The sequence below is a fragment of the Erpetoichthys calabaricus genome, chromosome 3, assembly GCF_900747795.2.
Source record: "Erpetoichthys calabaricus chromosome 3, fErpCal1.3, whole genome shotgun sequence".
Lineage (NCBI taxonomy): Eukaryota > Metazoa > Chordata > Cladistia > Polypteriformes > Polypteridae > Erpetoichthys > Erpetoichthys calabaricus.
Window position 1 is genome coordinate 274,389,229 of NC_041396.2, and position 12,476 is coordinate 274,401,704.

Genomic DNA, 12,476 nt, shown 5'->3' on the forward strand with positions numbered 1-12,476 from the left:
ATTAACTCCCCGCGGTCGTGCAGTTGTGCCTATGGAGAGTGACATGGCTTTATGGATTTGAAACTGGCCCTTTTTTTTTTTGTTTTTTGAAGCTGCAGACCCAATACACCACACAGTGAATATACAGTATTATACTGTCAGTGTACAGTACATTTTGTCACTGTAAGTAGTTTGCACTGTTCAAACATACATGTTACCTACTGTAGGTATTGGCTTCAAAAGCTTTGTTGTGAAAAACTGAGATTTGGAATTTTTTGTTATTTGTGCATCTTTATTTTGTAAAGATGTTATTTATATTTCTCATTTTTAATTTTATTATTTGGAAATAGCAGAATTTGCACATTATTTTATATTTTTGTCTGTCTTATTACAACATTTCTAAAAAATAAATCATGTATTATGTTCAAACAGTTACTCAGTACTTGAGTAGTCTTTTCACCAAATACTTTTTTACTCTTACTTGAGTAATTTTTTGGATGACTACTTTTTACTTCTACTTGAGTAATATTATTTTGAAGTAACGCTACTCTTACTTGAGTACAATTTTTGGCTACTCTACCCACCTCTACTTGTAGCTAGGACTTTGGAGAGTATCTTAACATCATTATTCAGAAGTGAAATTGGTCTGTATGATGCACATTGTGATAAGTCCTTGTTTTGTTTTGGAAAGATGGTGATTAATGCTTGGCGAAAAGTTTGAGGTAGAATTTGATTGTCTCTAGCTTCTGTAAATGTTGCTAATAAGAGAGGAGCTAGCTGAGTGGAGAATTCCACAGGGTAGCGATCAGGGCCTGCTGCTTTCCTGTTCTGAAGTGACTTTATAGCATCTAGTAATTCTGATAGAGCCAGAGGTTTATCCAATTCTTCTGCAATAAACGTATCTGTTTGTGGTATCTGTAATGTGTGTTGTCTTCTTTGAACTCAGTAGAATAAGAAGGATTTATAGTAGTCTCTAAATGTGTCAATTATATTTTAATGGTCAATGATTTTATCTCCGTTCGTGTTCGTGATTGCTGGGATTGTATTATGAACTTCTTGCTTGTGGATTTGTTGAGCTAAGAGCTTATTAGCTTTCTCTCCGTGTTCATAGTAATGATGTCTTGATTTAAAAATGACTTGTTCAGTTTCTTTGGTTGTTAAGAGGTTGAGCTTGAATGCAGAGCCTGTCTTTTCCTATGAAGAGCTTCACTTGGACACCTGGCATGTTCTTGATCTATTCTAGTAATTTCACTGGTTAGCTCTGATATTGTCTTGGTTTCTAGTTTATTTCTGTGGGAAAGATATGAAATAATATCTCCTCTTAAGAAGGCCTTTAGAGTTTCCCAGCGTATTCCTGCAGAGATCTCTGAGGATGTATTTGTCTCTAGGAAGAAACTGATTTGTTTTGATATAATTTCTGTACAGTTCTCATCTGCTAATAGAAGTGGGTTAAGATGCCATCTGCAAGATGAGTATGTGGGGCATAATGATTTCAGCTCCAAGATCAGAGGGGCATGGTCAGAAATAACAATAGCGTCGCACTTGCAAGATTTAATCACAGGCAAGAAATTATTATCTATAAAGAAATAATCAGTTCTTGAGTAGCAATGATGCACTGGTGAGTAGAAGGAATATGTTCTTAGAAACCTCCAGGGGTCTGATAAGTTGTGGTCAGTTAAAGACTGTGTAATTGTGTTTGCAGTGTTAGATGTCATCCCCCTGTGACAGGAGACATATCTAAGAGTGGATTTAAAACACAATTAAAGTCCCCAGCCATTATAATTTTATGAGTGTTCACATTGGGAATAGATGCAAATACATTTTGCATGAATTCCCTATAAAGTTAACTTCTAAGAAAGACTTGTGTTACATTTTCTTTAGTTTTTCCATTTAAGTTAAATCATTTAATTTTAATAAAGTAAAATAGTTAAGGCAGTTTTAATAATAATAGCTCTAATTTTAATAATGTGGCAAGTGCAATGCAAGTCCTGTTGAATGTTGGACTTTTTATAGGACAGCTTGGAGGAGCCAGTCTTCTATGAATGCTATATCTGTAGCAGATGCAAGTTGATATATCATCTCGATCTCAGAGTCGCTGAACTGTAGGAGGAGTTGGCTGGCCTATGTTGTAGTAGAGAATTGGCGGACCTGGTCCAGGTGTCCTTTAGAAAAATAGTTGCACCCCTAACGTGTTGTGAGAGGAGATTCCAGACCAGACAGGTAGAGATAGGTTGGTCAGGGTTATAAGGTGCAAGGTAAAGGGTATAAGGTGCAAGGTAAAGGGTGCACACTATCCGGAGGCATCAACTCCAGAACTGGAAGTGTCAAACCGTTTTCAGGTACTTTTGGAGCTGAACGATTACCTGAAAAGCATTAGGGAAAGAGGCCTTACTTTACGAGTGTGCTATAGACCACCCAAAGCAGATAGTAATTTAATTGCACATCTTTTTAGTAATATTAGAAAAACTATTTTACAGGGGGACATTATAGTCATGAGGGACTTTAACTACCCAAATATTAACTGGGATAACCTTGCAAATGGAGGAGCACTTGAGCAGGAGTTTTTAGAAGTAATTAGTGACTGTTTTTTAACACAGCATGTTAAAGCACCAACGCGGTGTGAAGCCTGTCTGAATTTAGTATTTTGTAATAATCAGGATAGAATTGAGGGTGTAGAGGTGATTGAACCAATAGGGACAAGTGACCGTAATATAACACAGTTCTCAGTGTTATGGAAGAGCATGGATGCAAAGACTAAAACTGTTAAGTTTTACTTTGGTTGGGCAACTTTTGAGTGGATATGGCAAAGTCTAAGGAGGATAGACTGGGAAAAGCTTTTAAGTGTGTAAACAGCCGAGGAGCAGTGGAACAGGTTTAACGAATTTTTACATGTAATGCAGAACATGTACAGTACATACCTAACTTTGGAATTAGTATGAAATTTAAAACTTAGCATTGGGTTAATAAAGAGTTGAAAAATAAGCTGCAAAGGAAAAAACAGCTGTATAAAGCATTTAAGACTAATAATTCCAATGTGAATCATAAGGCGTATGAGAACATGAAGGAGATACTTCAGAAGGAGATTAGGGAGGCTAAAGGGCATTTAGAGAGGAATAGAGCAGATAAGGCAAAAGATGACCCAAACAGATTCTTTCAGTATTTTATTTGTACAAAAACAGTCAAGGAGCAGGTGAAGTGCACCAGGAAAAGTAAAGGGGAAATAAACAATACAGACAGTGAAATAGCAGATGCTCTAAAGTCAAATTTTTCTGAGGTCTTCACATGTGAGGAAGCAGATAAGCTCCCAGGTGTAAAAGGGAATTCTAAGGAGGTTCTGAGTGAATTGGAAATTGCAGAGGGAGAAGTACTGCTTAGATTAAATAGACTGAAATCAAACAAATCTTCAGGACCAGTTAATATTTACCCTAGAGTTCTCAAGGAGGTTATAGAGTACATATATAAACCCTTGATGCATGTTTTTAGGAATTGACTGTGCACTGGGGAAATTCCAAAGGACTGGAAAATGGCAAATATTATATTGTTATTGTTACTATCCTGTTATATAAAAAGGGTCCAACCAACTATAGGCCAGTAAGCTTAACATACATCACGGAAAAATTAATGGAAGGAATTATTAAGGATAAGATTCAGCAACACACGGTAAGAACAGGAGTTTTACTAAACAGTCAGCATGGGTTCAGAAGAGAGAGGTCATGTTTTACCAACATGCTGGAATTATATGAGAAAGCAACAAAAGGGTATCAAAGTGTTGATCAGAGTGGAGCATATTATTTATCTTGATTTTCAAAAAGTATTTGATAAGATGTCACATGAGAGGTTGGGCATCAAATTAAAAGAAGTGGGAGTTCAGAGTGATGTTTTTAGATGGGTGCAGAATTGGCTCAGACACTGGAAGCAGAGGGTGATGGTGCGAGGAACCTCATCAGAATTGGCCAATGTTAAGAGTGGTGTTCCATAGGGGTCAGTGCTAGGACAACTGCTATTTTTTAATATATATCTATACATATTAATAAAAGGCAAAGCCCTCACTGACTGACTGACTGACTCACTCACTCATCACTAATTCTCGAACTTCCCGTGTAGGTGGAAGGCTGAAATTTGGCAGGCTCATTCCTTACAGCTTACTTACAAAAGTTAGGCAGGTTTCATTTCGAAATTCTATGCATAATGGTCATAACTGGAACCTGTTTTTTGTCCATATACTCTAATGGAGGAGGCAGAGTCACGTATCGCATTATCACGCCTCCTACGTAATCACGTGAACTAAAAACAAGGAAGAGATTTACAGCACGAGTCAAACGTGGGAACGAAGGTAAATGACGTTAATTTTTGAGTGTCTTTTAATACTGTGTAGGCATACATATTAACACGTGCAATTAAACGTGTGCATTTACGGGGTGATTTCTCAGGCTTAAAAGCTCGCCTTTTACTAAAAAGGTAAATGCAAACTGTTTTCATTCTGAAGGGCACAAACCACGTTAGATTTCAGACGTTAAACGCGCAAAAATGTCGGTACACCAGATAAATAAGCACAACATATTATCAGTTGTATTGTATGCTTACAATACATATAGAAATGTGTTAATCGTTAACTAATATTATGGGATGGTGTCCGGACGACTCAGATTATTCCGTCAACAGCGCGGAGTCGGCATTACAGCGCTTGAATGACGTATCCATCGCCGAGGACGAGATCATGGTCTCGTTTGATGTTATATCACTATACACCATGATCCCGATCCAACTGGCCACAGAAACATTATTAATGAAACTGGACAGTGACCCCACCATAGAGACAAGAACCAAACTGTCCATCAAAGACATAATGCACCTAATATCACTTTGCCAAAAAACGCACTTTCATTTCAACGGCAAGTATTACACACAGAAAGAAGGCATATCGATGGGATCACCGTTATCTGGACTCCTAGCTGAACTGGTAATGCAACGATTTGAAAACATAGCTTTATCCCAGATTACACCCAAAATTTGGATACGCTATGTAGACGACACATTCGTCATATTAAGAAAGAACCAGCTGAATGAGTTCTTCAATCATATTAACACAATATTCCCTGCAATCCAGTTCACAATGGAAAAAGAAAACAATCGACACATCAACTTCCTGGACATTTACATCAAAAGAAATAGTGACGCCACCCTGACCACAAGTGTTTACCGCAAACAATGCTACGCAGACAAAATCCTACACTACGCCAGCAACCACCCGGTATCTCATAAATGAAGCTGCGTGAAAACCCTATTTAAACGAGTCCACACGCATTGTAATACCAAGGAAACAAAAATTAATGAGAGACGCTATCTGTTTCAACTTTTCACCTCGAACGGATACTCAAAATCATTCATTAATCGGAGTCTACACAGCAGACGCCAAAGGAATCAGCATACAATCGACGTAAATCAGAACCCCCACCCCACCTGGCATTCACTCCCGTATCACCATAATGTGTCAGAAGGCACGGCACGCACCCTGACCAAGTGGGGCATCAGAATAGCACATAAACCCACCAACAATCTGCGCATGGTCCTGTTTAATGCTAAAAACAAGAAATCGACAGCTGAAACACGAAACGCAGTTTATAGTATTCCATGCAATTCTTGCTCAGCTGTATACATAGGACAAACGTCAAAAAAAAATCTCAACACGTGTACAGGAACATCGCAACGCCGTCAGAAGAAAGGACGCACTATCTTTGATATATGCACATACTAAATCGACAGGACACACATTCAACTGGGACAACGTAAAAGTAAAATGCAAGGCCAGTACAAAAAGTGCCAGAGAGTTGGCCGAGTCTTGGCTATCAGATGAAAACGCCATCAACAGACACTTGGACATAAACCCAGCATATGCCAACTTAAGAAGGACATATGCACATTAATTAAACGATACAACCCCTCCCCCTTGATCATACGGACTTAGTCACCTCCACCCACCCCTCCCCCCCCCCATACTGAATGTGTTGCTATATATTGCCTTTGATTCTTGTAAGTCTAAGCATTATCCTCTGATGAAGACCCCTGATAGGGGTTGAAAGCTCAGGAATAAAACTATTTTATGATACGTGATTCGTTTTTTCTCCCTTTGTGGATCTCCAACTGCAAATATGCAAACCGTATCACAGACCTTCTCTTCCATATATATATATATATATATATATATATATGTGTGTGAATGTATGTATGTATATATGTATGTCTATATATATATATGTGTAGATATGTAAATTTGTATATGTATATATATATATGTATATGTGGATGTGGATGTGTATATGTATATACAGTGGAACCTCGAGATACGATCACCTCTGTATACGAGAAATTCAAAATACGAGGAAAGTATGAGCGAAAAATTCAGATCTAAATACGAGCATTGGCTCACGTAACGAGCCACGAGCCAGGCTGTGGGTATAGCTCGCGGCTTAGCGAGGGGGCGTGGTAGCTGTAGCGAGCCGCAGGGCGATCTGCGGTGTCTGCGTTTCTCACCTAAGTGCACAGGTGGGAAACTGCCCACATCCATGATTTGTCCTGTGGCTGATGGGCTGGGCAGGGTTGCCACCCGTCCTTTAAAATACGGAATCGTCCAGTATTTGAGAATGAAATTGCGCGTCCCATTTTGAATCAATACGTATGCGTCCCTTATTTTTTTGTATTAAAAGTGGTAACCCTAGCAGCTGCCATGTCTTCCCCGCATATATAGAGAAGCGCGAGCCGGTTAAGGGGGAGAAGAAGTAAAAGAAAAGAGAGGAGAGGAGAGGAGATAGAACGGAGGTTGCAGGAGGAGGCAGGAATCCGCAGCAGTAGGAGGTCGGTGCGAGCGAGTACAGGCTCGCGTGTAGCTGAACAGGCGAGCCAAACAGCTGAAGCAGGACGGTGTAGAGAAGGTCAGCTGCATTAAGTGTCTCGCCTGTTGCAGAGCCCGCATGGGAGAAGCAGGTGAGATGCTAACAGAGAAGAAGCACCGGGGATTGTCATCTGTTTTTTGAAGACTGCTTCCTGTTGACGTTTTAACCTCGTGTTAAAGGATTGTTATTCTTATGTACTTTAAACCTCCACTTCACAACTGTTTTAAGGATTAAAGATTTATTGAATGCTCTACTGCACTTTGGACACCTGTTTTGATTCTTTTAATAATCAGTTATATTATTTACCAGTGTTATTTATTAAAGGTAGACTACAGTATATATAATTTATCAGTGTTATTTGTTAGGAAAATTGATTTTTATGTTAATATATTTGGGATGCGGAACGGATTAACTGGATTTCCATTATTTTCAATGGGGACGTTTGTTCTAGATACGAGAAATTCGCTATACAAGCTCAGTGCTGGAACGAATTAAACTCGTATCTAGAGGTTCCACTGTATATGTATATGTAGATATATGACAGCAACACTCATAACAATGACAACACAATTACATATATATATATATGTAGATATGTATATATATATATGTGTCAATCTATCTATGTATGTATGTCTATATATATATATATATATATATATATATATATATATATATATATATATATATATATATATATATATATATATATATATGTAGATATGTATATATATGTGTATATATATATATGTAGATGTGTATATATGTAGATATGTAAATATTTATGTATATATGTGTCTGTGTGTATATATATATATATATATATATATATATATATATATATGTGTGTGTGTGTGTGTGTGTGTGTGTATGTATGTATGTGTGTTTATGTATGTGTGTATATATATGTTGATATGTGTATATATATATGTGGATGTGTATATGTATATATATATGTAGATATGTGTATATGTAGATATGTATATATATGTATATATATGTTTATGTGTGTGTGTGTGTATATTATATATAAAAGACAGCAACACTCATAACAATGACAACACAATTACATTGACAATCATGTTACGTTATTTTTAAAATGTTTCCTTTTCTTTTTCATAACCTCTTAAACACACTACTTCTCCGCTGCGAAGCGCGGGTATTTTGCTTATATATATATATATAAATGATTTGGATAGGAATATAAGTAACAAGCTGGTTAAGTTTGCAGATGATACCAAGATGGGTAGATAATCTGGAATCCATTGAATCATTATAGAGAGATTTGGACAGCATACAGGGATTGGCAGAGTTATGGCCAATGAAAGTTAATGTCAATAAATGTAAAGTGTTAGATGTAGGAAGTAAAAATGTTACATGTGAATACACAATGGGAGGCCTAAAAATCAAAAGTTCATCTTATGAGGAGGACTTTGGCGTCGTTGTGGACTCAACACTTCCAGACAGTGTTGAACAGCCATTAAGAAGGATAACAGAATGTTAGGTTATATAGCACAGTGTGTAGAGTACAAGTCCAAGGAGGTTCTGCTCAAGCTTTATAACACACTGGTGAGGCCTCATCTGGAGTACTGTGTGCAGTTTTGGTCTCCAGGTTACAAAAAAGGACATAGCAAACAATGAAAAACTCCAGAGAAGAGTGACTAGGCTAATTCCAGGGCTACAGCGAATGAATTATGAAGAAAGATTAAAAGAGGTGAGCATTTTCAGTTTAAGCTAAAGAAGATTCAGAGGAGAAATGACTGAAGTGTTTAAAATTATGAAGGGAACAAGAATACGAGGACACAGTTGAAAACTTGTTAAAGGTAAATTTCACACAAACATTAGGAACTTTTTCTTTAAGCACAGAAACATAAGCACTTGGAATAAGTTAGCAGGTGGTGTGGTATATAGTAGGACTTTAGGGACCTTCAAGACAAGATTTAATATCTCTCTATTATAAAAAAAATCTTGGAAGGTTGGAAGGAGATGAGACATGATTTTCTCAGAGAGACACTTTCACATCCCACGAGATGAGTCTTTGTGCCAAGAGATTTAACTAGTGATAAAACAGTATAGATGACAAAGTAGAACGTCATAAAGAATTCAAAAACGTTGGCGCGGTACACATGCAGAGCAGGTTAGAGATAGTAGAAGTACGAAAATTCAAAAGTCTCAAAAAAAGGAGAGCAAAGATCACATTAGCACAAACAAACGGAAATCATTACTGAAATAACGGAACAGAGAAAAGAGAACGAATATTTTGTTCATATTTAAACTTTAAGTCAGAGACTTATAGATCGTATAATTCGTGTTGCCATCAGGGGAAAAAAAAAGTACTGTTTCTTCCCAATGAAGAGGCGTTTCCACGAGAATTAAAAGATTTGTTGTTTGGCGATCGAAGCGAGCAGGAGGCAAAGCCCCCTAGTTTTTTTAGAAAAATTAAATGGATAGGACTGATGAGCTTTGTTGAGCTGAATGGCCTTGTTTAGATTGTTCTAAAGTTCCAATGTTCTAAAAAAACATTAGCACTGTTTTTATGAATCCCACAGCAAATAGCATATAACAAATATATATAGCAACCGGACAGATACACAAATACACAAACACACACACATAAAGTTGTACTTTTATTAAGGTGGACTTTTTAAATTGCTTTTACTATGTACCAAATTCTGATGATATCACTCCTTCATTCATAAATGCAGTAAGACAGGGTGTCACTAGCAGATTTTTTTTTATCTGTATTACAGTGCATCCGGAAAGTATTCACAGTGCATCACTTTTTCCACATTTTGTTATGTTACAGCCTTATTCTAAAATGGATTAAATTAATTTTTTTCCTCAGAATTCTACACACAACACCCCATAATGACAATGTGAAAAAAGTTTACTTGAGATTTTTGCAAATTTATTAAAAATAAAAAAATTGAGAAATCACATGTACATAAGTATTCACAGCCTTTGCTCAATACTTTGTCGATGCACCTTTGGCAGCAATTACAGCCTTAAGTCTTGTTGAATATGATGCCACAAGTTTGGCACACCTATCCTTGGCCAGTTTATGCCCATTCCTCTTTGCAGCACCTCTCAAGCTCCATCAGGTTGGATGGGAAGCATCGGTGCACAGCCATTTTAAGATCTCTCCAGAGATGTTCAATCGGATTCAAGTCTGGGCTCTGGCTGGGCCACTCAAGGACATTCACAGAGTTGTCCTGAAGCCACTCCTTTGATATCTTGGCTGTGTGCTTAGGGTCGTTGTCCTGCTGAAAGATGAACCGTCACCCCGGTCTGAGGTCAAGAGCGCTCTGGAGCAGGTTTTCATCCAGGATGTCTCTGTACATTGCTGCAGTCATCTTTCCCTTTATCCTGACTAGTCTCCCAGTCCCTGCCATTGAAAAACATCCCCACAGCATGATTCTGCGACCACCATGCTTCACTGTAGGGAAGGCATTGGCCTGGTGATGAGCGGTGCCTGGTTTCCTCCAAACGTGATGCCTGGCATTCACACTAAAGAGTTCAATCTTTGTCTCATCAGACCAGAGAATTTTCTTTCTCATGATCTGAGAGTCCTTCAGGTGCCTTTTGGCAAACTCCAGGTGGGCTGCCATGTGCCTTTTACTAAGGAGTGGCTTCCGTCTGGCCACTCTACCATACAGGCCTGATTGGTGGATTGCTGCAGAGATGGTTCTCCTTCTGGAAGGTTCTCCCATCGGGTTCTTGGTCACCTCCCTAACTAAGGCCCTTCTCCCCCGATCGCTCAGTTTAGATGGCCGGCCAGCTCTAGGAAGAGTCCTGGTGGTTTCGAACTTCTTCCACTTATGGATGATGAAGGCCACTGTGCTCATTGGGACCGTCAAAGCAGCAGAAATTTTTCTGTAACCTTCCCCAGATTTGTGCCTCGAGGTAACCCTGTCTCGGAGGTCTACAGACAATTCCTTTGACTTCATGCTTGGCTTGTGCTCTGACGTGAACTGTCAACTGTGGAATCTTCTATAGAAAGGTGTGTGCCTTTCCAAGTCATGTCCAATAAACTGAATTTACCACAGGTGGACTCCAATTAAGCTGCAGAAACATCTCAAGGATGATCAGGGGAAACAAGATGCACCTGATCTCAATTTTGAGCTTCATGGCAAAGGCTGTGAATACTTATGTACATGTGCTTTCTCAATTTTTTTATTTTTAATAAATTTGCAAAAATCTCAAGTAAACTTTTTTCACATTGTCATTATGGGGTGTTGTGTGTAGAATTCTGAGGAAAAAAATGAATTGAATCCATTTTGGAATAAGGCTGTAACATAACAAAATGTGGAAAAAGTGATGAGCTGTGAATACCTTCCGGATGCACTGTATATCCAATTTCAAAATCTCAAATTAATCTAAAAATGCCTTTTACCAGTACTTGCAGCAGAAAATGCTTACATAATTGTAAATATTATTTCAAGTACATGTTACAAGGCTCAAAAATACAGTTATATTTAGGACCTTGTAACTGTTAATTCCAAGATGGCCATTAACTGTCTATAGGCAACAAGGTATATCTAGAAGAATAATACTGTAAATGAAATGCTTTTCTTTAATTCTTTGTCTAAAGAAACAGCATTTCCTTAACTTTAATGAAGGTCACTTATTGGATCTATGTTATGTTTGTAATAATCTTGCTTAAGATATTAAAGGAAATAACACCTAACGGTAACAGTATCCTTTATCTTTGATTAACCCTTTAATTGAACCTCGATTTTTTTTCTTCTAGCTACCTGTCTACACAAGTGTTAAACAATTAACTATCGAGAGTACAACAGACAATAAATACTTTCAAAATTGAAAATTAATTTGTTATGTTCCCTCTGTTCTTTGTTTATTAGGTAATGGGATTGGAAAAGCAATGATGTGCAGAATTGCTCAGGTATATTGTCCACTTACAGTGATATAAAAGTCTGCCTAACTTCATTTTTTTCTTTTTTTCCATTAAATTACTGCTAAAAAGTTTTAACTCCTCCTGTTTTGATATCCTCCAAGCAAACAGTATTTTTGTATACTTATGCCTTCAAATGTTTAAATAAATTGGTTAGTATTGTTCCTGTTTAGCAGAGAAAATAATGGACACCTAAGTGATAAAATGATTTCTTTCCATAATTCTAAACAGGCAGCATGACTTAGCAGTTAAATACCCACACCAGAATTCAGAATTCTGCACCTCCATATCACATTGTTAGTTTAATCTATACCCTAGTGGGATTGTTTGCCTTCTCTCCAGCTATACTGCCAAGATGGATTACAGGAACAATAGTTAAATCATAACCTTAAATTGAACCTGAAACACTTAGAAAATTGGTCAGTAATGGTCAATACTTGGATGACGATTGACTTCCTTTGCCTGTGTGAGAGCGGGTCCGAACACCATCAGACAAACACCAGCACTTTACAAAAACACACGTTTATTAAACTAATAAAGTCCACACAGCATACAGTGCTCCGGCACCAATCATTCCCAACACGGGCCTCTCCCAATGTCCTCTTCGAGCTGCCTTTCTCTCTCCTGTCATTGGAGCTTCATCCAGCTCCCAACTCTAGCTCCCCGACTTTAGGAATGCGGCCCCTTTTATATTC

At 37.8% G+C, this 12,476-nt stretch overlaps 1 protein-coding gene across 2 annotated transcripts in view; it reads left to right on the top strand.

Moving 5' to 3' along the window:
• The window catches only part of LOC114648968 (diamine acetyltransferase 1-like), a 53,277-nt gene that overhangs the window by 26,932 nt on the left and 13,869 nt on the right, over positions 1-12,476 (top strand). For both annotated transcript variants that reach the window (XM_028798330.2, XM_051925319.1), the window contains exon 5: positions 11,732-11,772. In XM_028798330.2, coding sequence (XP_028654163.1) covers positions 11,732-11,772 — 41 coding nt within the window. The remainder of the gene's footprint in view (positions 1-11,731; positions 11,773-12,476) is intronic.